Source organism: Capra hircus, chromosome 29 (assembly GCF_001704415.2).
Source record: "Capra hircus breed San Clemente chromosome 29, ASM170441v1, whole genome shotgun sequence".
Taxonomy (NCBI): domain Eukaryota; kingdom Metazoa; phylum Chordata; class Mammalia; order Artiodactyla; family Bovidae; genus Capra; species Capra hircus.
The window spans coordinates 18,190,644-18,214,050 of record NC_030836.1 but is presented as its reverse complement, the minus strand read 5'-3'; the positions used below and the strand labels follow the sequence as shown (position 1 = coordinate 18,214,050).

General features: G+C 40.0%; 1 protein-coding gene across 1 annotated transcript in view; it reads right to left on the bottom strand.

The window, feature by feature from the left end:
* Positions 1-23,407, bottom strand: part of LOC102183041 (glycerophosphodiester phosphodiesterase domain-containing protein 4-like) — a 166,024-nt gene that overhangs the window by 110,547 nt on the left and 32,070 nt on the right. Inside the window, exons 4-8 of the mRNA XM_018042671.1 lie at positions 23,119-23,233; positions 17,094-17,153; positions 1,469-1,567; positions 1,305-1,398; positions 407-484 (exon numbers count right to left, since the gene is read on the bottom strand). Of these exons, the coding sequence (XP_017898160.1) occupies positions 407-484; positions 1,305-1,398; positions 1,469-1,567; positions 17,094-17,153; positions 23,119-23,233 (446 nt within the window). The remainder of the gene's footprint in view (positions 1-406; positions 485-1,304; positions 1,399-1,468; positions 1,568-17,093; positions 17,154-23,118; positions 23,234-23,407) is intronic.

Sequence of the window (23,407 nt, the reverse complement as noted above, 5' to 3'; positions counted from 1 at the left end):
TTCTCTACCTACTAAGCCACTGGGGAAGCCCAGAAGGGATAGTAGTTGACAGAAATGTGAATTCAACGCCAGATGCTACCACTTTCTAATTGTGTGACTCAGACATGTTGCTTAACCTCTCTGGGTCTTCATTATCTTCATTCTGAAAAATGGAGCTATCTTGCTACCAACATCTACTTCATAGAATTGATACAATAGTTGACACCACAGGTACTCAGTATTTTGTGCTCACGCGCTCTCTCTCTCTCTCTCTCTCACACACACACACACAGAGCCTGACCATAATACCTATTTATCATTGGCCATTTCCCACTTAACTACTTTAGACCTCTGAACATTTTACCCATTTGTAAGTTTTAAATTTTACCACCTATGTCACTTTTGAACATAGATCTTCAGCTCTAACCTCTCAACTTTGTGAGCACATTACATCTCTTGTTTCTTTTTCTCTCATTACATGTCATCTGGTATCTTCTGATTCTAGCTAAAATTTAGGAAAAGAAAAGAGTTAATTACTGTTTCTTCTAAGATCTTGCCCCCAGAAACATTTCCTAAAATTCACCCTCCACCTACATATATACACATATACAAACACACAAGGGCAACACTGCAATCCTAGTCTTTCTCTTGCCTGCATCTGTACAAACAAGTAGAATGCAAGCACTCCTTGTTTAACCAGTAATCAAAAAGACACAGACAGAAGGTCCTCCTGGTTTCTCAGTAAGGGTGTGGAGAGATAACTCCATTCTCAAAACAGTTTCAAGTACACCTCTGATTCTTATTTGTTTCCATGATATTAGGACAAAGAATGGAGAGGAACAGAGGCACATATTTCTGCTTCTGGGGAAGTTCCCAGATGTGACAGGGACTCACACACTTCTACTCTGAGTTACTAAGATGTACCCATGGATATCTGCACCTGGTTCATGAGTTGAAAATAGTAATATTTAAATACAAACTTAAAGAACTGGGATTTATAACATCATTCTGGTCAAATAAAATTGCCTCTATTCTCTCCCTAATCCCAATCCATTTCAAGACGGTCAATGTGTAACAAAAGAGAGAAAATTTTTATTTTTCTAGAAGAAGAATCCCTCTTTACAAGAAGATTGGTTTGATCAGGGAAATGCTATGATAGGTCATGTGGGGTTGTCTGACTATACGGAGCATGACTGAGTAATAAGCTGAATGAATTTCAAAGAGGTATACTGGTGGCTACCTATCCAGCTTGTTTCACTGAGTAAGGTACAGAAGTTAAAGGCAGAACTGAAAGGATCAGGCAAGCTTTCACCCACAGAACATACCTTCTCCTTCCAAATGGATCAAGTAGAAAGCCAAAGGCCACGAAAGAATAACCATCATAGCTATGCTGCTCAGGTGTATGTAGGGAGCAAAGACCTGGGAGAAAGCCAAAAGTCAGGCTGAACACATTTGAACAGACAGGGCTACAACTAAGAATGGTGCTTACCTGCAGTGACAACCCAACGGTGAGCCATCTGTCTTTCCAGTAAGTGAATAAAATCCAGAAAAAAAATGAGCATATCACAATCACTAGCAGAATCAGGGTCTGGGGAAACAAAAAGAATTTCCTGACTTCCAAGCACTAATCTTGGATGAGAACCATCCTTAGGTAATATATGTGTGCCTATAGTGTCTGGGTCCTCATTTCCTCATCCTTTTAACCTATCCAACCTGCAAATGCTCAATATTAGATGAATTCAATAATTTACCTTCTTTGCTTTCTGGAGAAAAAAAATTACAAAGCTCTGTATATGGCCTGATACCTTTACTAACTTATCATCTCCACCTCAGCTGGGCCTGGCATGTCTCACTCAGCTTCAATAATGGCTATTATAAATATTCACTATTCTTTTATATGACTCAATATGGTAACAAGTAAAAAATATTTTATAAGTAAGTACCTTCTCAGTGAATGTTTTCCCCAGCTGACTATAAGTTTCAAGAGGTCAAGGACAATATTTGTTTATAATTATATCTTCACTGCCTTGCCGAATATGTCTGATTCATATAAAATACCCAATAAACATTTGTTGAACAGATGAAAAATATCTGCTAGCCAGAACACTAATTATTTCATTGAGAAAGAACACTGAGACCAAGAATATACAACTTTAAATTTTTGTCCTTCAAATATAGTTTTTCTGCTTCTATGTTGCCTGTAAAGAATACTTGGTTCCCACTCTCTCATAATCTCTATAAAAAAGCAATTGATTCCATAATTAAACCCTCTCACAAAATAATTCCAGGTCATACTGCCTTCAATGGTTAATTTTCCAAACATTTAAGAAAGAAATATTTCCACTTTAACAAGCTCTCCTAGAGAATAAAAAAGAGGGAATGCTCTGTAACTTGTCTTATGAAGCCAACAAAACATTGATATTCAAATTCAATAAGGACATTACAAGAGAGAAAAATTATAGTCCAATTTCTCCTATTAACAGATGCAGAAATCTTAACGTATTAGCAAACCAAATGCATTACAACACAAGGGTTTGATTGTCAAATAAGATTCATATGAATCTTCTGTGATTCTGTGATCACACCCAACACCAAACCTCACTAATGATTGAAATGATATAGTCAATTAAAGATAAAAATTTTTCTTGTGGAAAAATCTGATTCTATCAAATGCAGCTATTCATAAAAATGTCTTTCCTCTCCTGTATTAGGATACATGCTGATCCTGGACTTAAAATATGAGGTGTGTTTTTTGTAGCAATATTTTTTGGAATCCATTTTCTTGAATAATGGAAATAAAAGCAAAAATAAACAAATGAGACCCAGTTAAACTTAAAAGTTTTTGCACAGCAAAGGAAACCAAGAACAAAATGAAAAGACAATCCACAGAAGAAGACAAAATATTTGCAAATGCTGCAACTATCAAAAAACCAAACAACCCAATCAAAAATGGGCAGAAGACCTAAACAGACCTTTTGCCAAAGAAAACATATAGAGAGCCAACAGGGAAATGAAAAGATGCTCAACAGCACCAATTATTAGAGAAATGCAAATCAAAACTACAATGAGGTATCAACTCACATCAGTCAGAATGGCTGTCAAAAAAAGTCTACAAATAATAATTGCTGGAGAGGTGTAGATAAAAGGGAACCCTCCTAAACTGTTGGTAGGAATGTAAACTGGTGCAGCCATGGGAAAATGGTTGGAGGTTCCTTAAAAAACTAAAAGTAGAGCTACCATATGATCCTGCAACACCACTCCTGGGCATATATCTAGAGAAAAACATGGTCTGAAACAATACATGAACCTCAATGTTCATTGCAGCACTATTTACAATAGCCAAGACATGAAAGCAACATGAATGTCTATCAACAGATGAATGCACAAAGAAAATGTGGTACACAGATACAATGGAATCTTACTTAGCCACTAAAAAAATGAAATATTGCCAACTGCAATAACACAGACGAATCTAGACCTTGTCAAACTAAGTATGTCAGATTGAAAGGCAAATATCATATGATTTCATTTATATGCAGAATCTAAAAAAAGATACAAATGAAGTTATTTACAAAACAGAAACAGATTCACAGACACAGAAAACAAACTATGGTTGCCAAAGGGGAAAGGAGAATGGGGAGGGAAAAATGAGGAGTTTGGGATTAACAAATACACATTACTATATATGAAATGGATTAAAAAACAAGGATCAGGGAACTATACTCAACATCTTATAGTGATTTATAATGGAAAAGAATCTTAAAAAGAATACATATGCATGTGTGTTTATAAATCATCACTTGGCTGTACCCCTAAAACAACACTGTAAATCAACTAAGCTGTTGTTTAGTTTCTAAGTTGTATCCAATTCTGGGTGACACCATGCACTCAACACGTCAGGTTTCCCTGTCCTTCATTATCTCCCAGAGTTTGCTCAAACTCATGTTCATTGAGTCGGTGATGCTCTCTAACCATCTCATCCTCTGCATTCCCTTCTCCTTTTGCCTTCAATCTTTCCGAGAATCAGGGTCTTCTCCAATGAGTCAGCTCTTCACATCAGGTGGTCCAAAGTATTAGAGCTTCAGCTTCAGCATCAGGCCTTCCAATGAATATTCCGGGGTGATCTCCTTTACGATTGATTGGGGTGATCTCCTTTAGGATTGACTGGTTTGATCTCCTTGCAGTCCAAGGGACTCTCAAGTCTTCTCCAGCACTACAGTTTGAAAGCACCAATTTTTCAGTGCTCAGCCTTTTTTATGTCCCAACTCTCACAACTCTCACATGACTACTGGAAAAATAATAGCTTTGTTTAAAAGGACCTGTGTCAGCAAAGTGATGTCTCTGCTTTTTAATACACTGCCTAGCTTTCTCGCAACTTTTCCTTAAAAAGAGCAAGCATCTTTTAATTTCATGGCTGCAATCACCATCTACAGTAATTTTGGAGCCCAAAAAAATAAAATCTTTCACTCTTTCCACTTTTTCCCCTTCTATATGCCATGAAATAAATCAACTATACTTCAATAAAAAGAAATTTGTTAATGTGAGGTGTGTGTTTTGAGCAAAATGTATGGAAACTTCGATTCACGAAGGAGCCTCTTGAGTTATGGAGCATCCTTATCTTATATCCCATTAATTATGCAACTTGGGTCAGCCATGTCTCCCACCATACAAATTTATAAATTTCAAGATTATTTACAATAAGCAACCCAAATATACCAGGTTATATTCTGCTAGAAATTTTCATAGATAAAAATTCTTCACTATCTTTTGACTAATAACTATTTTTAGTATGTTTAAATACCTTCGGTATGTTTATAAAGAGTTTTGATTGTGGTCATTCATTCCTCTCTGAACATGCCTAAGTGGAAGGAGAAAAGTTTACAGGCCTGGTACTAACCCTTTCCTTCCAGGTTTATTCTTTGCACACTAAAAACTGAAACTCCAAGCCCCCCAGAATCCCTGCTGTCAACAGAAGCAATCTCTCCTCACAAGTCCAGGAAACCTAATCCTTCAATGGATGAAGCACTGACTAAGGTGGTCACCTTTAAAGGGGGTGCCCATTCTTTCTCATACCTCATCTGCATCACTTTCCATTGTCTCAGGTCAGTTCAGTTGCTCAGTCGTGTGCGATTCTTTGCAACCCCATGAACTGCAGCATGCCAGGCCTCCCTGTCCATTACCAACTCCCAGAGTTCACCCAAACCCATGTGCATCGAGGCAGTGATTACATCCAACCATCTCATCCTCTGTCATCCCCTTCTCCTCCTACCTCAATCTTTCCCAGCATCAGGGTCTTTTCAAATGAGTCAGCTCTCCGCATCAGGTGGCCAAAGTATTGGAGTTTCAGCTTCAACATCAGTTCCTTCAATGAACACCCAGGACTGATCTCCTTTAGGATGAACTGGCTGGATCTCCTTGCAGCCCAAGGGACTCTCAAGAGTCTTCTCCAACACCACAGTTCAAAAGCATCAATTCTTCGGCGCTCAGCTTTCTTTATAGTCCAACTCTCACATCCATACATGACTACTGGAAAAACCACAGCCTTGATTAGATGGACCTTTGATGGCAAAGTAATGTCTCTGCTTTTTAATATGCTGTCTAGGTTGGTCATAACTTTGCTTCCAAGGAACAAGCGTCTTTTAATTTCATGGCTACGATCACCATCTGTGATTCTGGAGCCCAGAAAAATAAAGTCAGCCACTGTTTCCACTGTTTCCCCATCTATTTCCCATGAAGTGATGGGATCAGATACCATGATCTTCGTTTTCTGAATGTTGAGCTTTAAGCCAACTTTTTCACTCTCCTCTTTCACTTTCATCAAGAAGCTTTTTAGTTCTTCTTCACTTTCTGCCATAAGGGTGGCGTCATCTACATATCTGAGGTTATTGATATTTCTCCCGGTGATTTTGATTCCAGTTTGTGCTTCCTCCAGCCCAGCATTTCTCATGATGTACTCTGCATATAAGTTAAATAAGCAGGGTGCCAATATACAGCCTTGACGTACTCCTTTTCCTATCTGTCTACAGACTTAGAATTAGACCTAAGAATACTTCAAGAGATGGCTCTATTAAATTTATTGACCAAACTCTACAGTCTATGTACAAAAAAAATCCTAAGATTGTTAAACAAGGAGAAAAGAATTCAAGACTGGGCTAAACTTATGTATGTATGGGCTTCTCTTGTGACTCAGCTGGTAAAGAATCCGCCTGCAGTGCAGGAGACTGGGTTCAATCCCTGGGTTGGGAATATTCCCTGGAGCAGGGAAAGACTACCCACTCCAGTATTCTGGCCTGGAAAATTCCATGGATTGTACAGCCCATGGGGTTGCAAAGAGTCGGACATGACTGAGCGACTTTCACTGTGTGTGTGTGTGTGTGTGTGTGTGTGTGTGTAATTTATTTATTTATCCATCCTAAAGGAAATCAACCCTGAATATTCACTGGAAGGACTGATGCTGAAGCTGAAGCTCCAATATTTTGGCCACCTGATGCGAAAAGTCAACTCACTAGAAAAGACCCTGATACTGGGAAAGTTTGAGGGCAACAGGAAAAGCAAGCGACAGAGGATGAGATGGCTGGATGGATCACTGACTAAATGGACATGAGTTTGAGCAAACTGAGGAAGATAGTGAAGGACAGGGAGGCCTGGTGTGCTGCAGTTCATGGGGTGCAAAGAGTTGGACATGACAGTGACTGAACAACAACAAAATGTTGATAAGTGTGCACTTACCAGAGATTCTGAATTCACTATACCAGAATTCAGGTATTATATATTGTAAAATGATTCTAACTGCTTGTTTCATTTTCTGAAACCTTGGCTCAGTAGTGGCCTACACATGCAAAATGTACACTGGGGTAAAGACAGTCTCTTCAATAAGTGGTGCTGGGAAAGCTAGAGTGGTACATGTAAAAGAAAGAAGTTAGAACATTTTCTCACACCATATATAAGAATAAACTCAAAATGGATCAAAGACCTAAATTTAAGACTGGAAATAATAAAACTTCTAGAGAAAACACAAGCAATAACACTCCCTGATGTAAGTCGTAGAATATTTTTTGGGTTCATCTCCTCAAGCAAGGGAGAAAAAAAAAACAAACAAAAATAAATAAGACCTAATTAAAATTAAAAGCTTGTATACAGCAAAGGTCCATACCATTTCTGTCCTTTATTGTGCCCATCTTTGCATGAAATGTTCCCTTGGTATCTGTAACTTTCTTGAAGAGATCCCTAGTCTTCCCCATTCTATTCTTTTCCTCTATTTCTTTGAATTGATCCCTGAGGAAGGCTTTCTTATCTCTCCTTGCTATTCTTCGGGACTCTGCATTCAAATGGATATATCTTTCCTTTTCTCCTTTGCTTTTCACTTTTCTTCTTTTCACAGCTATTTGAAAGACCTCCTCAGACAGCCATTTTGCTTTTTTGCATTTCTTTTTCCTGAGGATGGTCTTGATCCCTGTCTCCTGTATAATGTCATGAACCTCTCTCCATAGTTCATCAGGGACTCTGTCTATCAGATCTAGTCCCTTAAATCTATTTCTGACTTCCACTGTATAATCATAAGGGATTTGATTTAGGTCACAGCTGAATGGTTTAGTGGTTTTCCCCACTTTCTTCAATTTAAGTCTGAATTTGGCAACAGGCAGTTCATGATCTAAGCCACAGTCAGCTCCTGGTCTTGTTTTTGCTGACTGTATAGAGCTTCTCCACCTTTGGCTGCAAAGAATATAATCAATCTGATTTCGGTGTTGGCCATCTGGTGATGTCCATCTGTAGAGTTTTCTCTTGTGTTGTTTTCTTCAAGAAAATTAGAGATACCAAGGGAACATTTCATGCAAAGATGGGCTCAATAAAGGACAGAAATGGTATGGACCTGACAGAAGCAGAAGATATTAAGAAGGGGTGGCAAGAATACACAGGAGAACTGTACAAAAAAGATCTTCATGACCCAGTTAAACACCATGGTGTGATCACTCACCTAGAGCCAGACATCCTGAAATGTGATGTCAAGTGGGCCTTAGGAAGCATCACTACTAACACAGCTAGTGGAGGTGATGGAATTCCAGTTGAGCTATTTCAAATCCTGAAAGATGATGCTGTGAAAGTCCTGCACTCAATATGCCAGCAAATTTGGAAAAGTCAGCAGTGGCCACAGGACTGGAAAAGGTCAGTTTTCATTCCAATCCCAAAGAAAGGCAATGCCAAAGAATGCTCAAACTACTGCACAATTGTGCTCATCTCACACGCTAGTAAAGTAATGCTCAAAATTCTCCAAGCCAGGCTTCAACAGTACGTGAACCGTGAACTTTCAGACATTCAAGCTGGTTTTAGAAAAGGCAGAGGAACCAGAGACCAAATTGTCAACATCCATTGGATCTTCAGAAAAGCAAGAGAGTTCCAGAAAAACATCTATTTCTGCTTTATTGACTATGCCAAAGCCTTTGACTGTGTGGATCACAATAAACTGTGGAAAATTCTGAAAGAGATGAGAATACCAGACCATCTGATCTGCCTCTTGAAAAACCTGTATTCAGGTCAGGAAGGAACAGTTAGAAGTGGACATGGAACAACAGACTGGTTCTAAATAGGAAAAGGAGTACATCAAGGCTGTATATTGTCACCCTGCTTATTTAACTTATATGCAGAGTACATCATGAGAAACACTGGGCTGGAAGAAGCACAAGCTGGAATCAAGATTGTCAGGAGAAATATCAATAACCTCAGATATGCAGATGACACCACCCTTATGGCAGGAAGTGAAGAGGAACTAAAGAGCCTGTTGATGAAAGTGAAAGAGGAGAGTGAAAAAATTGGCTTAAAGTTCAACATTCAGAAAACGAAGATCATGGCATCTGATCCCATCACTTCATGGGAAATAGATGGGGAAACAGTGGAAACAGTGACAGTCTTTATTTTTCTGGGCTCCAAAATCACAGATGGTGATTGCGGCCATGAAATTAAAAGACGCTTACTCCTTGGAAGCAAAGTTATGACCAACCTAGACAGCATATTAAAAAGCAGAGACATTACTTTGCCAACAAAGGTCCATCTAGTCAAGGCTATGGTTTTTCCAGTAGTCATGGATGTATGTGAGAGTTGGTCTATAAAGAAAGCTGAGTACCAAAGAATTGATGCTTTTGAACTGTGGTGTTGGAGAAGACTCTTGAGAGTCCCTTGGACTTCAAGGAGATCCAACCAGTCCATCCTAAAGGAGATCAGTCCTGGGTGTTCATTGGAAGTTCTGATGTTGAAGCTGAAACTCCAATACTTTGGCCACCTGTTGCAAAGAGCTGACTCATTGGAAAAGACCCTGATGCTGGGAAAGATTGAGGGCAGGAGGAGAAGGGGACGACAGACGATGAGATGGTTGGATGGCATAACTGATTCTTGGACATGAGTTTGGGTGGGCTCGGGGAGTTGGTATTGGATGGGGAGGCCTGGTGTGCTGCAGTTCATGGGGTCGCAAAGAGTCAGACATGACTGAGTGACTGAACTGAACTGATACAGCAAAGGAAGCAATCAACAAAATGAAAAGACTATCTTTTGAATGAGAGAAGATATGTGGAAATCACATGCTTGATAAGGGGTTAACATCCAAAATATATAAAGAGCTCATACAGCTCAACGTTAAAAAAAGAAACAACCCAATTTAAAATTGGGCACAAGACCTGAATGACGTGTTTCCAAAGAAGACATAGAGATGGTGAAAAAGGCACATGAAAAGATGCTCAACATCACTAATCATCATAAAATTGCAAAGCAAAACCACAGTGAGCTATCACCTCACACCTGTCAGAATGGCCATTGTCAAAAATTCAACAAATAATAAATGTTGGCAAGGATGTGGAAAAAAGGGAATCCTAGTACACATTGGTACAAATGTAAATTAATACAACCACTATGAAACACAGTATGAAGGGTCCTCAAAAGAACTGAAAACAGAACTACCATATGTTCCACCAATTCCATTCCTGGGGTTATGCTAAAGAAAATGAAAACATCCATTCAAAAAGAAATATGAACCCCAATGCTCATAGCAGCTTTATTTACAATAGCCAAGATGTGGAAGCAACCTAACTGTTCATCAACAACAGATGAATGGATAAAATGATGTGATGAGTGTGTGTGTGTGTGTGTGTGTGTATGTGTGTGTGTAGTTACACACAATGGAATACAACTAGGACATAAAAATGGAACTTTGCCGTTTGCAAAAAATGGATGGGCCTGGAGGATACTATGCTTAGTAAAGTACATCAGACTGAGAATGAGAAATACTGTATGTTTTTATGCATATGCAGAATATACAAAATAAATGAATGAATATAATGGAACAGAAACAGACTCACAGATACAGAAAACAAACTAGTGGTCACTAGCAGAGAAAGGAGTAGGGGAGGAGCTAGATAGGGAAAGGGGATTAAGAGACACTAACTACTAGATATAAAACTTAGCAAGATACAAGGATGTTATGTACAGCACAGGGAATATAGCCAACGGCTTATAATAATTTTAAATGGAATATAATATAAATATATTGATTACTATGTTACATACCTAATACTAATATAATACTGTAAACCAAGTATACTTCAATTTAAAAAAAAATGGTAGCCGATGCATTATAAAATTGGGATGCCAGCGATTTCTTGGTGTAATATGGAAGAAAGAATTCAATGGATTATTGAGAAAAGGTTTCTGGAATGCTATCACCTATAATAAGCTAAACCACACCATACTGGGCTCTATGGGCGGTCTCAGAGGACACTGAAAAACACACAGTGAGAAAGTGTCAGCATCCTTGAAAAGCACCAGAGTGGCCATGTTTTATGCCTGGATAAAGGTGAGGGGTGTTGCCACTCAAACTGGCTTCCTGAGTTCAAAAGCAATGATGAGATTCTACTGTGGCAGAGGCCAAGTAGCAGCACTCACTGCCAGCAGCAAGGTAAGCATGGTTTCTGTAAAAGGCTAGAATGATCATCAGAATGGTACAACCTAAAGGGTTATAACTTGGTAGTAACTAACTGATAGTGCTGTCCCAGTTCCAAAATAGATGGTGATCTCAACAGGCCTGTTTATGTACTTTTCAGTCTACACTCTTTCCTTGTAAGAACTTACAACTTCAATTTCCATCTGTTCTAATCCTTAAATTTATATTTTCAGTTCATACTTTCCTTTTGAAAAAGAGGAAATTTAAGGAGATCACTCAGAGAATTTGACATGCTCCTGGATCTGAGGAAATACAAGGAAAACTGCGGGGGACTGCCCGTGAAGGGTTAAGTCTTGGGAGCTGCTCGGCGTTATGCAGAGCCTTAGGCATGTTCCTAAGCTCCCTGTCCCGCCCCCCTGAAGAATTTATTACCCTTAAGGCTCCAGGACGTCTAGTTCTTGCAACATTTCATAGAAGATAGATTAGCTTATTGATAGAAGATAGATTATCTTATTGTGATCTGTACACAATGGTAAGGGTCTTGTGATTGTATCTGGAGATTAAAAACAATCTTGTGAATGTCAGAAGTCACGTACTTTATCCTATATATACTGCAGCACAATAAAGAAAGGCATCAGCCATTTTGGTCTGATCCTCTCAACCCCATCTTTTGTCTCTCTTATTTTTCTTAGCGGGGACGCTCCGTTCTCTCCCTGTGCAGGTGCGACTCTTGCTTGTGCTGGCCGCGGCAGGTGGCGCCCAACGTGGGGCTCGATTTCGACAGTTTTCCTTGCCACTACTCTTATTAGCTGAAAAGAGTGAGTATATAAGTATACAAGTGAATTTAAATTGAGGAGGAGTAGTAAGGTATATAGTTGAGAGTATAAATATGGGACAGACGCATAGTCGTCAATTGTTTGTACATATGTTATCTGTAATGTTGAAACATCGGGGAATTACTGTTTCCAAACCTAAATTAATCAATTTTCTTTCATTTATTGAGGAAGTTTGCCCTTGGTTCCCCAGAGAAGGCACAGTAAATTTAGAAACATGGAAAAAGGTAGGGGAACAAATTCGGGCTCATTATACTCTACATGGCCCTGAAAAAGTCCCTGTTGAAACTTTATCCTTTTGGACACTAATTCGTGATTGTCTGGACTTTGATAATGATGAATTAAAACGTTTAGGAAATTTATTAAAACAGGAAGAAAATCCTCTCCATGTTCCTGATCCGAAACCCAGGTATGCTGTTCCCGAGGGAGTTGAAGGCAACCCTCCGTTTTCTAAATTATCGCGTCCTTCAGATAATGATGATTCACTTTCATCCACAGATGAGGCGGAATTAGACGAAGAAGCTGCTAAATACCATCAAGAAGATTGGGGTTTTTTAGCACAAGAAAAGGGGACGTCAACATCTAAAGATGATTTGGTTGAATGTTTAAAAAACCTCACTGTTGCTTTACAGAACTCAGGAATTAAGCTTCCTAGTAACAACTCTAAATCTCCTTCTGCTCCGCCTCTTCCCCCTGCCTATGCTCCTTCCGTTATAGCAGGTCTCGATCCCCCTCCGGGGCCTCCTCCTCCTCCTCCATCTGAGATTGTGTCTCCGCTGCAGAAGGCATTGAGACAAGCACAACGACTTGGTGAGGTCGTCTCCGATTTTTCTCTTGCTTTTCCTGTCTTTGAAAATAACAACCAGCGTTTTTATGAAGCGCTGCCTTTCAAACAATTAAAAGAGTTAAAGATTGCTTGCTCACAATACGGTCCTACCGCTCCATTCACTATTGCTATGATAGAAAATTTGGGTACTCAAAATCTACCCCCAAATGATTGGAAACAAATAGCTAGGGCCTGTCTTTCAGGGGGAGATTATTTATTATGGAAATCTGAATATGCTGAACAGTGTGCTCGTATAGCCGATGTCAATCGGCAACAAGGTATACAGACCTCCTACAAAATGTTGACTGGTGAAGGAGCTTTCCAGGCTACTAATACTCAACTTAACTTTTTACCTGGTGCATATGCACAAATATCAAACGCGGCTCGACAGGCATGGAAAAAACTTCCTAGCTCCAGTATTAAGACAGAAGATCTCTCAAAAGTCCAACAGGGACCTGATGAGCCTTATCAGGACTTCGTGGCACGGCTCTTAGATACTATAGGTAAGATAATGTCAGATGAAAAGGCTGGGATGGTATTCGCAAAACAACTGGCTTTTGAAAACGCTAACTCTGCCTGTCAAGCTGCTTTACGACCTTATAGAAAAAAGGGAGATCTGTCTGATTTTATTCGCATTTGTGCTGACATTGGACCCTCCTACATGCAAGGCATTGCTATGGCAGCGGCATTACAAGGAAAAAGCATTAAAGAGGTACTTTTTCAGCAACAAGCCAAGAACAAGAAAGGATATCAAAAGTCAGGTAATTCGGGTTGCTTTGTTTGTGGTCAACCTGGCCATCGGGCTGCAGTGTGCCCTCAAAAACAACAAATCCCTGCTAACACTCCTAATTTGTGCCCACGATGTAAAAAAGGAAAGCATTGGGCACGGGATTGTCGTTCCAAAACGGATGTTCAAGGTAATCCTTTACCCCCGGTTTCGGGAAACTGGGTGAGGGGCCAGCCCCTGGCCCCGAAACAATGTTATGGGGCAACACTGCAGGTTCCAAAAGAACCATTGCAGACCTCTGTCGAGCCACAAGAGGCAGCGCAGGATTGGACCTCTGTGCCACCTCCTACACAGTATTAACCCCCGAGATGGGGGTTCAAACCCTTGCCACAGGAGTGTTTGGGCCTTTACCTCCAGGAACTGCTGGATTGCTTTTGGGGCGCAGCAGTGCGTCTTTAAAAGGAATACTTATTCATCCTGGTGTGATTGACTCTGATTATACAGGAGAGATAAAAATATTAGCCTCCGCTCCTAACAAAATTATTGTAATCAATGCAGGACAACGTATAGCTCAACTCCTTTTAGTTCCATTAGTTATACAAGGAAAAACAATTAACCGAGATCGTCAAGAAAAAGGTTTCGGGTCCTCTGACGCCTATTGGGTGCAAAATGTTACCGAGGCACGACCAGAACTTGAGCTATGCATTGATGGTAAGCTTTTCCGCGGAGTGCTTGATACAGGGGCCGATATTAGCGTTATTTCTGAAAAATACTGGCCTACTACATGGCCTAAACAAATAGCTATTTCCACTCTTCAGGGTATTGGCCAAACTACCAATCCAGAACAAAGTTCGTCCCTTCTTACTTAGAGGGATAAAGATGGCCATACAGGCCAATTTAAGCCTTATATTCTGCCCCATCTTCCAGTTAATCTATGGGGGCGTGATATATTAAGTAAAATGGGTGTTTATTTATATAGTCCTTCACCCACCGTAACAGAATTGATGTTGGATCAGGGCTTACTCCCAAACCAAGGTTTGGGTAAACAACATCAAGGCATCATTTTACCCCTTAATTTAAAATCTAATCAAAGTCAAAAGGGCTTGGGGTGTTTTCCCTAGGGACCTCTGATTCTCCTGTGACACATGCCGATCCTATTGATTGGAAATCTGAGGAACCGGTATGGGTCAATCAGTGGCCCCTAACACAAGAGAAACTTTCTGCCGCACAACAGCTGGTGCAGGAACAGCTGAGACTTGGGCATATTGAACCCTCTACCTCTGCGTGGAATTCCCCAATTTTTGTTATCAAAAAGAAGTCGGGAAAATGGAGGTTGCTACAAGACCTTCGTAAGGTAAATGAAACGATGATGCATATGGGAGCCCTACAACCTGGGTTGCCCACTCCCTCCGCTATACCTGACAAATCCTATATCATTATTATAGATTTAAAAGATTGTTTTTACACTATTCCTCTTGCACCCCAAGATTGTAAAAGATTTGCCTTTAGTTTGCCCTCTGTTAATTTTAAAGAGCCTATGCAACGCTATCAATGGAGAGTCCTCCCACAAGGAATGACTAATAGCCCTACGTTATGTCAAAAATTTGTTGCTACAGCATTAGCTCCCGTTTGTCAACGTTTTCCTCAGTTATATTTAGTTCATTATATGGACGATATATTATTAGCTCATGCTGACGAACATCTATTGTATCAAGCTTTTTCTATTCTAAAGAAACACTTGAGTCTTAATGGTCTTGTCATAGCTGATGGAAAAATTCAAACTCACTTTCCCTATAATTATTTGGGTTTCTCCTTATATCCTCGCGTTTATAATACCCAATTAGTAAAATTACAGACTGACCATTTAAAAACTCTAAATGATTTCCAAAAACTTCTAGGAGACATTAATTGGATACGCCCTTATTTAAAACTACCCACTTATACCTTGCAGCCTTTATTTGATATCCTTAAAGGTGACTCTGACCCTGCGTCACCCCGAACACTTTCTTTAGAAGGACGATCAGCCTTACAATCAATAAAAGAAGCTATTAGACAACAACAGATTACTTATTGTGATTACCAACGACCATGGGGTTTGTATATACTTCCTACCCCTCGAGCACCTACAGGGGTTCTTTATCAAGATAAACCTTTGCGATGGATATATCTATCTGCTACTCCAACTAAACATCTGCTCCCTTACTATGAGCTTGTTGCAAAAATTGTAGCAAAAGGACGTCATGAGGCCATCCAATATTTTGGTATAGAACCCCCTTTCATTTGTATTCCTTATGCTTTAGAACAACAGGATTGGCTTTTTCAATTTTCAGATAATTGGTCTATAGCTTTTGCAAATTACCCGGGACAGATTACTCATCATTATCCTTCTGATAAATTGTTACAATTTGCTAGCCTTCATGCCTTTATTTTTCCAAAAATAGTCCGCCAACAACCCATTCCCGAAGCGACACTTATATTTACAGATGGATCTTCTAATGGTACTGCAGCTTTAATTATTAACCATCAAACTTATTATGCACATACCAGTTTCTCTTCTGCCCAGGTTGTGGAATTATTTGCAGTCCATCAAACATCGCTAACTGTACCCACTTCCTTCAATTTATTTACAGACAGCTCCTATGTGGTCGGTGCTTTACAGATGATTGAAACTGTTCCAATTATCGGCACAACCTCTCCTGAAGTTCTTAACTTATTTAAATTGATTCAACAGGCCCTCCACCGTCGTCAATACCCGTGTTTCTTTGGGCATATTCGTGCGCATTCCACCCTTCCTGGTGCCCTAGTACAAGGCAATCACACTGCGGACGTTCTTACTAAACAAGTGTTTTTTCAATCAGCTATCGATGCAGCCAAAAAATCTCACAACTTACATCACCAAAATAGTCATTCTTTACGGTTACAATTTAAGATTTCCCGTGAAGCTGCATGACAAATCGTTAAATCTTGCTCTACCTGTCCTCAATTCTTTGTTGCAATCAAGGTTCTCAACGTTAGAAAGTCAAAGTGAAGTCGCTCAGTCTTGTCTGCCTCTTTGTGACCCCATGGACTGTAGCCTACCAGGCTCCTCCATCCATGGGATTTTCCAGGCAAGAATACTGAAGTGGGTTGCCATTTCCTTCTCCAGGAGATCTTCCCAACCCAGGGATATTGAACCCCGGTCTCCCGCATTGTAGGCAGACACTTTACCATCTAAGCCACCAGGGAAGTCAGCAGAAGGGTCTCTGAAAATACACATGGAAAAATCCATGCAGTTAAGAGCCAACAACTGCATTAACTTGGTCCTGATAGAACCAACCCCTCCGTGTGGGACTGTGTTCTTTTATCCTATCTCTCCCTCCCCTGAGCCATACTCTGGAAGAAAGGTAAAAGGACAATCATGCTCTTTCCACCACTGCAAGTTCCCAGGCCTGGGTCATGTGAAATTGGGGAAGGGAAATACTTCAAGAAGTTGGAGTGAAGTGAAATTTTTAATGAATGAAACAAGACTGTTCTTGTGACTATAAAGGACTGGGAAAATAATGGAGGTTGCCTAAGATTTTACGGGAATGAGAAGAACAGAGTCACAGAGTCCAGAGTAGGGAGAAAAAATAAAGTTGAGGCTCAGTTCCTTCAGTACATCAGTTACCTTTCTTACAAATTTAACGATTTCAACTAAAACGATGTAAGTAGTCTTTTTCTATAAGGGGAACAACAAAACAAAGGGAAGCTCTGTATTTGACACAGTGCTAAAGAGGCACATTCAGTCCTGGTCTCAGGACTCCTATGAAGATTCAGATGTCCTACCTTATGACACCAGTGCAGGTACAATTCAATCCCCTCCCAAAGCAACAAAATCCCAAGTACCTGAAAAAAGAAAAAAAAAAAAAAGGACTATATTGAAGTCCCCAAGATGCTGCCAAAAACTCTTTCCTGAATTCAAAATTCTTTCAGAGTCTGGTATTACATTCACTTCTTGCTACATCAGCAGTTTTCATATGCTGGGAATTTGCCATTCTGTTCCTCTGCTAAAAAGCTCTCCCCCTTCCCATGCCACTGAAGCTTCAGAGAAAGTTCACGTGTCACCTCCTACTTGTACCTTTCACCAGCAACCCCTGGAAGAATTTATTAACATCTTCTCTGGGATTTTGCAAAGTTAGTGCACTGATATCTTTCTTGAGTTCCTACCAATTTCTTGGTAGGTATTACTCAGTCACTTCTTAGAGAACAGAGGTCAGGGGCCAGCCTTTCCAAGGGTCATCTAAAAAAGCTTTCTTGAGGAGCCAGTGCCACTGTCATAACTACTAGCCACTATCATTAACATCAGTATTTAGGCAATAAATCCTAGATTGAATTTGAAGCTAAATCTAGCCAGTCACCAAGTCAGTGTGGAGACAGGAACGGAAAAACAGAGTCCTCAGATGCTTAGGATATGAATGAGAGAATGTATGGGACAGATTTTTATCAAAACAATTTCACAAATATAGTTCACTTGTTCTTTATTCAGCCTTATAAAATACCATTCTATTAAATATTATCTTGCTCATTTGGAAGAAAAGAAACTGAGACTCAGAAAGCTGAGGCTCCACACCACAATTTCCAGGATGATTTTCCTAAATAGCAATCTGATTTATGCTTAATATACTAGCTCACTTTTCAGGCCTTCCAAGGTCTGTTACAAGCCTATCTAAAATGATGTTATTCCTTTTTCTTCAACATCCCCTGGGTTCAGTTCAGTCACTCAGTCGTGTCCGACTCTTTGCGACCCCATGGACTGCAGCACATCAGGCCTCCCTGTCCATCACCAACTTACAGAGTTTACTCAAACTCATGTCCATTGAGTAGGTATTGCCATCCAACCATCTCATCCTCTGCCGTCCCCTTCTGTTCCTGCCTTCAATCTTTCCCAGCATCAGGGTCTTTTCAAATGAGTCAGTTCTTCGCATCAGGTGGCCAAAGTATTGGAGTTCAGCTTCAGCATCAGTCCTTCCAAAAATCAGGACTGATTTTCCTTAGGATTGACTGGTTGCATCTCTTTGCAGTCCAAGAGACTCTCAAGAGTCTTCTCCAATACCACAGTTCAAAAGCATTAATTCTTCAGTGCTCAGCTTTCTTTATAGTCCAACTCTCACATCCATACATGACTACTGGAAAAACCATAGTTTTGACTAGACAGACTTTGTCAGCCAAGTAATTTCTCTGTTTTTAAATATGCTGTCTAGGTTGGTCATAGCTTTTCTTCCAAGGAGCAAGTGTCTTTTAATTTCATGGCTGTAGTCACCATCTGCAGTGATTTTGGAGCCCAAGAAAAGAGTCTGTCACTGTTTCTGCTGTTTCCCCATCTATTTGCCATGGAGTGATGGGACCAGATGCCATGAACTTAGTTTTCTGAATGTTGTTTTAAACCAGCTTTTTCACTCTCCTCTTTCGCTTTCATCAATAGACTCTTTAGTTCCTCTTCACTTTCTGCCATAAGGGTGGTGTCATCTGCATATCTGAGGTTATTGATATTTCTCCCAGAAATCTTTTTTTTGGGGGGGGGGAGGATACACAAGATTTCTTTATTTTTAAGGAAGAAGTTATTCAAACAGTAAAAGAAAATAAGTAAATTGCCAGTGTTTCTCAAAATAGTTCTCAAGAGACTTAGTGTGTTGCTTGTACACGTAAACACCTGTGTTCACTTCAAGACAAAGACAAATTTTTTACACTTCCAAGAGAAATGAATATCATAAAAGCAGAATTCATTACCATATGCAAAATAGATAACCAATGCAAGTTCCAAGCATGAAGCAGGGCACCCAGAGCCAGTGCTCTGGGACAACCCAGAGGGATAGGGTAGGGAGGGATGTGGGAGGGGGTCCCAGGATGGGAGGGACACACGCACACCCATGGCAACTCATGTTGATGCATGGCCAAATTCATCACAGTACTGTAAAATAATTATCATTAAAATTAAAACAAATTAATTGAAACATTAAAAATTAATGAAAATTATTTAATTTAAATTTATTTTAATTGGAGGCTAATTACTTCACAATATTGTATTGGTTCTGCCATACATCAACATGAATCCGCCAAGGGCATACACGCGTTCCCCATCCTGAACCCCCCTCCCTCCTCCCTCCCCATACCATCCCTCTGGGTCATCCCAGTGCACCAGCCCCAAGCATCCTGTATCCTGCATCAAACCTGGACTGGCGATTCATTTCTTATATGATATTATACATGTTTCAATGCCCTTCTCCCAAATCATCCCACCCTCACCCTCTCCCACAGAGTCCAAAAGACTGTTCTACACATCTGTGTCTCTTTTGCTGTCTCGCATATAGGGTTATCATTACCATCTTTCTAAATTCCATATATATGCATTAGTATACTGTATTTGGTGTTTTTCTTTCTGGCTTACTTCACTCTGTATAATCAGCTCCAGTTTCATCCACCTCATTAGAACTGATTCAAATGTATTCTTTTTAATGGCTGAGTAATACTTCATTACGTATATGTTACCACAGCTTTCTTATCTATTCGTCTGATAATGGACATCTAGGTTGCTTCCATGTCCTGGCTATTATAAACAGTGCTGCGATGAACATTGGGGTACACATGTCTCTTTCAATTCTGGTTTCCTCAGTGTGGATGCCCAGCAGTGGGATTGCTGGGTCATAAGGCAGTTCTATTTCCAGTTTTTTAAGGAATCTTCACACTGTTCTCCATAGTGGCTGTACTAGGTTGCATTCCCACCAACAGTGTAAGAGGGTTCCCTTTTCTCCACACCCTCTCCAGCATTTATTGCGTGTAGACTGTTGGATCACAGCCATTCTAACTGATGTGAAGTGGTACTTCATTGTGGTCTTGATTTGCATTTCTCTGATAATGAGTGATGTTGAGCATCTTTTCATGTGTTTGTTACCCATCTGTATGTCTTCTTTGGAGAAATGTCTAATTAGGTCTTTGGCCCATTTTTTGATTGGATCGTTTATTTTTCTGGAATTGAGCTGCAGGAGTTGCTTGTATATTTTTGAGATTAGTTGTTTGTCAGTTGCTTCATTTGCTATTATTTTCTCCCATTGAGAAGGCTGTCTTTTCATCTTGCTTACAGTTTCCCTTGTTGTGCAGAAGCTTTTAATTTTAATTAGATCCCATTTGTTTATCTTTGCTTTTATTTCCAATATTCTAGGAGGTGGGTCATAGAGGATCCTGCTGTGATTTATGTTGGAGAGTGTTTTGCCTATATTCTCCCCTAGGAGTTTTACAGTTTCTGGTCTTATGCTTAGATCTTTAATCCATTTTGAGTTTATTTTTGTGTTTGATGTTAGAAAGTGTTCTAGTTTCATTCTTTTACAAGTGGTTGACCAGTTTCCCCAGCACCACTTTAACAAGTGGTTAGGGTTAAAGAGATTGTCTTTAATCCATTGTATATTCTTGCCTCCTTTGTCAAAGATAAGGTATCCATAGGTGCATTCTCCCAGCAATCATGATTCCAGTTTATGCTTCATTCAGCTCGGCATTTCGCATGATGTACTCTGCATGTAAGTACCCCAATGTTCATCGCAGCACTGTTTATAATAGCCAGGACATGGAATCAACCTAGATGTCCATCAGCAGATGAATGGATAAGAAAGCTGTGGTTCATATACACAATGGAGTATTATTCAGCCATTAAAAAGAATACATTTGAATCAGTTCTAATGAAGTGGATGAAACTGGAGCCTATTATACAGAGTGAAGTAAGCCAGAAAGAAAAACACCAAATACAGTATACTAATGCATATATATGGAATTTAGAAAGATGGTAATGATAACCCTGTATGCGAGACAGCAAAAGAGACACAGATGTATAGAACAGTCTTTTGGACTCTGTGGGAGAGGGCGAGGGTGGGATGATTTGGGAGAAGGGCATTGAAACATGTATAATATCACATAAGAAATGAATCGCCAGTCCAGGTTCGATGCATGATACGGATGCTTGGGGCTGGTGCACTGGGACAACCCAGAGGGATGGTATGGGGAGGGAGGAGGGAGCGGGGTTCAGGATGGGGAACACGTGTATGCCTGTGGTGGATTCATGTTGATGTATAGCAAAACCAATACAATATTGTAAAGTAATTAGCCTCCAATTAAAATAAATAAGTTTATATTTAAAAATAAATAAAAATAAAAAGACAGTCTTGCAGGAGAAGCCAAAATTAAAACAAAATAAGCAGTAACAATATTCAGCCATGATGTACTCCATTCCCGATTTGGAACCAGTCTGTCGTTCCATATCCAGTTATAACTGTTGCTTCCTGACCTGCATACAGATTTCTCAGGAGGCAGGTAAGGTGGTCTGACATTCCCATCTGTAAAAGAATTTTCCACAGTCTGTTATGATCCACACAGCCAAGGGCTTTGGTGCAGTCAATAAGGCAGAAGTAGATATTTTTCTGGAACTCTCTTGCTTTTTTGATGATCCAACGGATGTTGACAATTTGATCTCTGGTTCCTCTGTCTTTACTAAATCCAGCTTGAACATCTGGAAGTTCCCAGGTCACACACTGTTGAACCTGGCTTGGAGAATTTTGAGCATTACTTTGCTATCATGTGAGATGAGTGCAATTGTGCAGTAGATTGAACATTCTTTGGCATTGCCTTTCTTTGGGATTGGAATAAAAACTGACCTTTTCCAGTTCCATGGCCACTGTTGAGTTTTCCAAATTTGCTGGCATATTGAGTGCAGCACTTTAACAGCTTCATCTTTTAAGATTTAAGGACTATTATAACTTTATACCTCATAACCTGTCACTCTGAAGTGCCCCACATGCAAACAGAAACTGCACGTGTCTTGTTGATTTCTGTATCCTCAGTATTTATCACTCATATAATAAGCAACACATTTTGTTGAATGAAAAATTAAGGCAAATATTAAATGATTTGGGGGTTGGGATCTTCTGTATCAGACAGGAAATCAGTGGAGAGAAGGAATCGTGAAATCAGAGAAAGAAATATATATGCCCCATGTATAAAAGGGCACTGAAAAACTCCAGTTAACTAACAATCAATCTCACAAGCTTTCCACTTCTTCAAATTCCTCTATTTCCTGGCCTGAATTTCTCATACTACACGACCCTACTGTGTCAAGAAACACAGGCAGGGTCTCTACTGCCTAAAGATATTTGCTAAAATGTATTCTGCACCTGGACTAAGTGAAGTCACTCAGTTAAGTCCAACTCTTTACGACCCCATGGACTGCAGCCTACCAGGCTCCTCAGTCTACGGAATTCTCCAGGCAAGAGGACCGGAGTGGGTTGTCATCTCCTCCTCCAGGGGATCCTGACCCAGGGATTGAACCCAAGTCTCCCATATTACAGGCAGACACTTTACTGTCTGAGCCACAGGTTAGTGCACCTGGACTAAGGGACTAGCAATTGTGCATTAGAACAGGTTTGACATGCTAGCTAACTTATAAGACCCATAAAGACTTACTCTTAGGGGATAGGCTATCGAATGAGTAGTTCAATATGTAAAGGTACTGCCATGTGAAGGTGTGAGCATCTAAAATGATAATACTAAGTGAACCAGGAAATAGACTATCAAATAGGAGAAGAGAAAAAGGATGTTCTACCACTCTTTCTAAGGGTCAAAGTGGTAAGACACATCCTCTAGCGGCACAAGCCTTTTTTCCTCCATCTATCCCTCCTGCCTAATATTCAAGTGGCTAATGTAAATGCCAACTCTGCTAAGTGTGATCTGAGGTTCTGAGGGTTCCCAGCACCAACTGAGAACCACACCACAGACAGAGCACCTAGTGAGGCTACTCATGAAAGGAGTGGGAGAAACAGAAGACATTACTCACCAACAGCAATGATGTGTAGGCAGCCAGAATCCCCAGGAAACTCAGTAAGACAATGGACCAGAAGAACCAGAGTCCTGTACCTATAAAAATGACCCTGCAAAAATAAGTTTCAATCCTTAAAATACAGTAAAAAAAAAAAAAAAAAGTAGCATCCGCATCAAGGATAGGGGCGACAAGACCAAGTAGATGAGGTATAAGAAAACAGAGGGAGATAAGAGAAGCAATTTGGGAACAGATGTGTGGAGAGCTTTGGGGATATTTAGTGGAGAACTTTTAACTTTGTCCTATA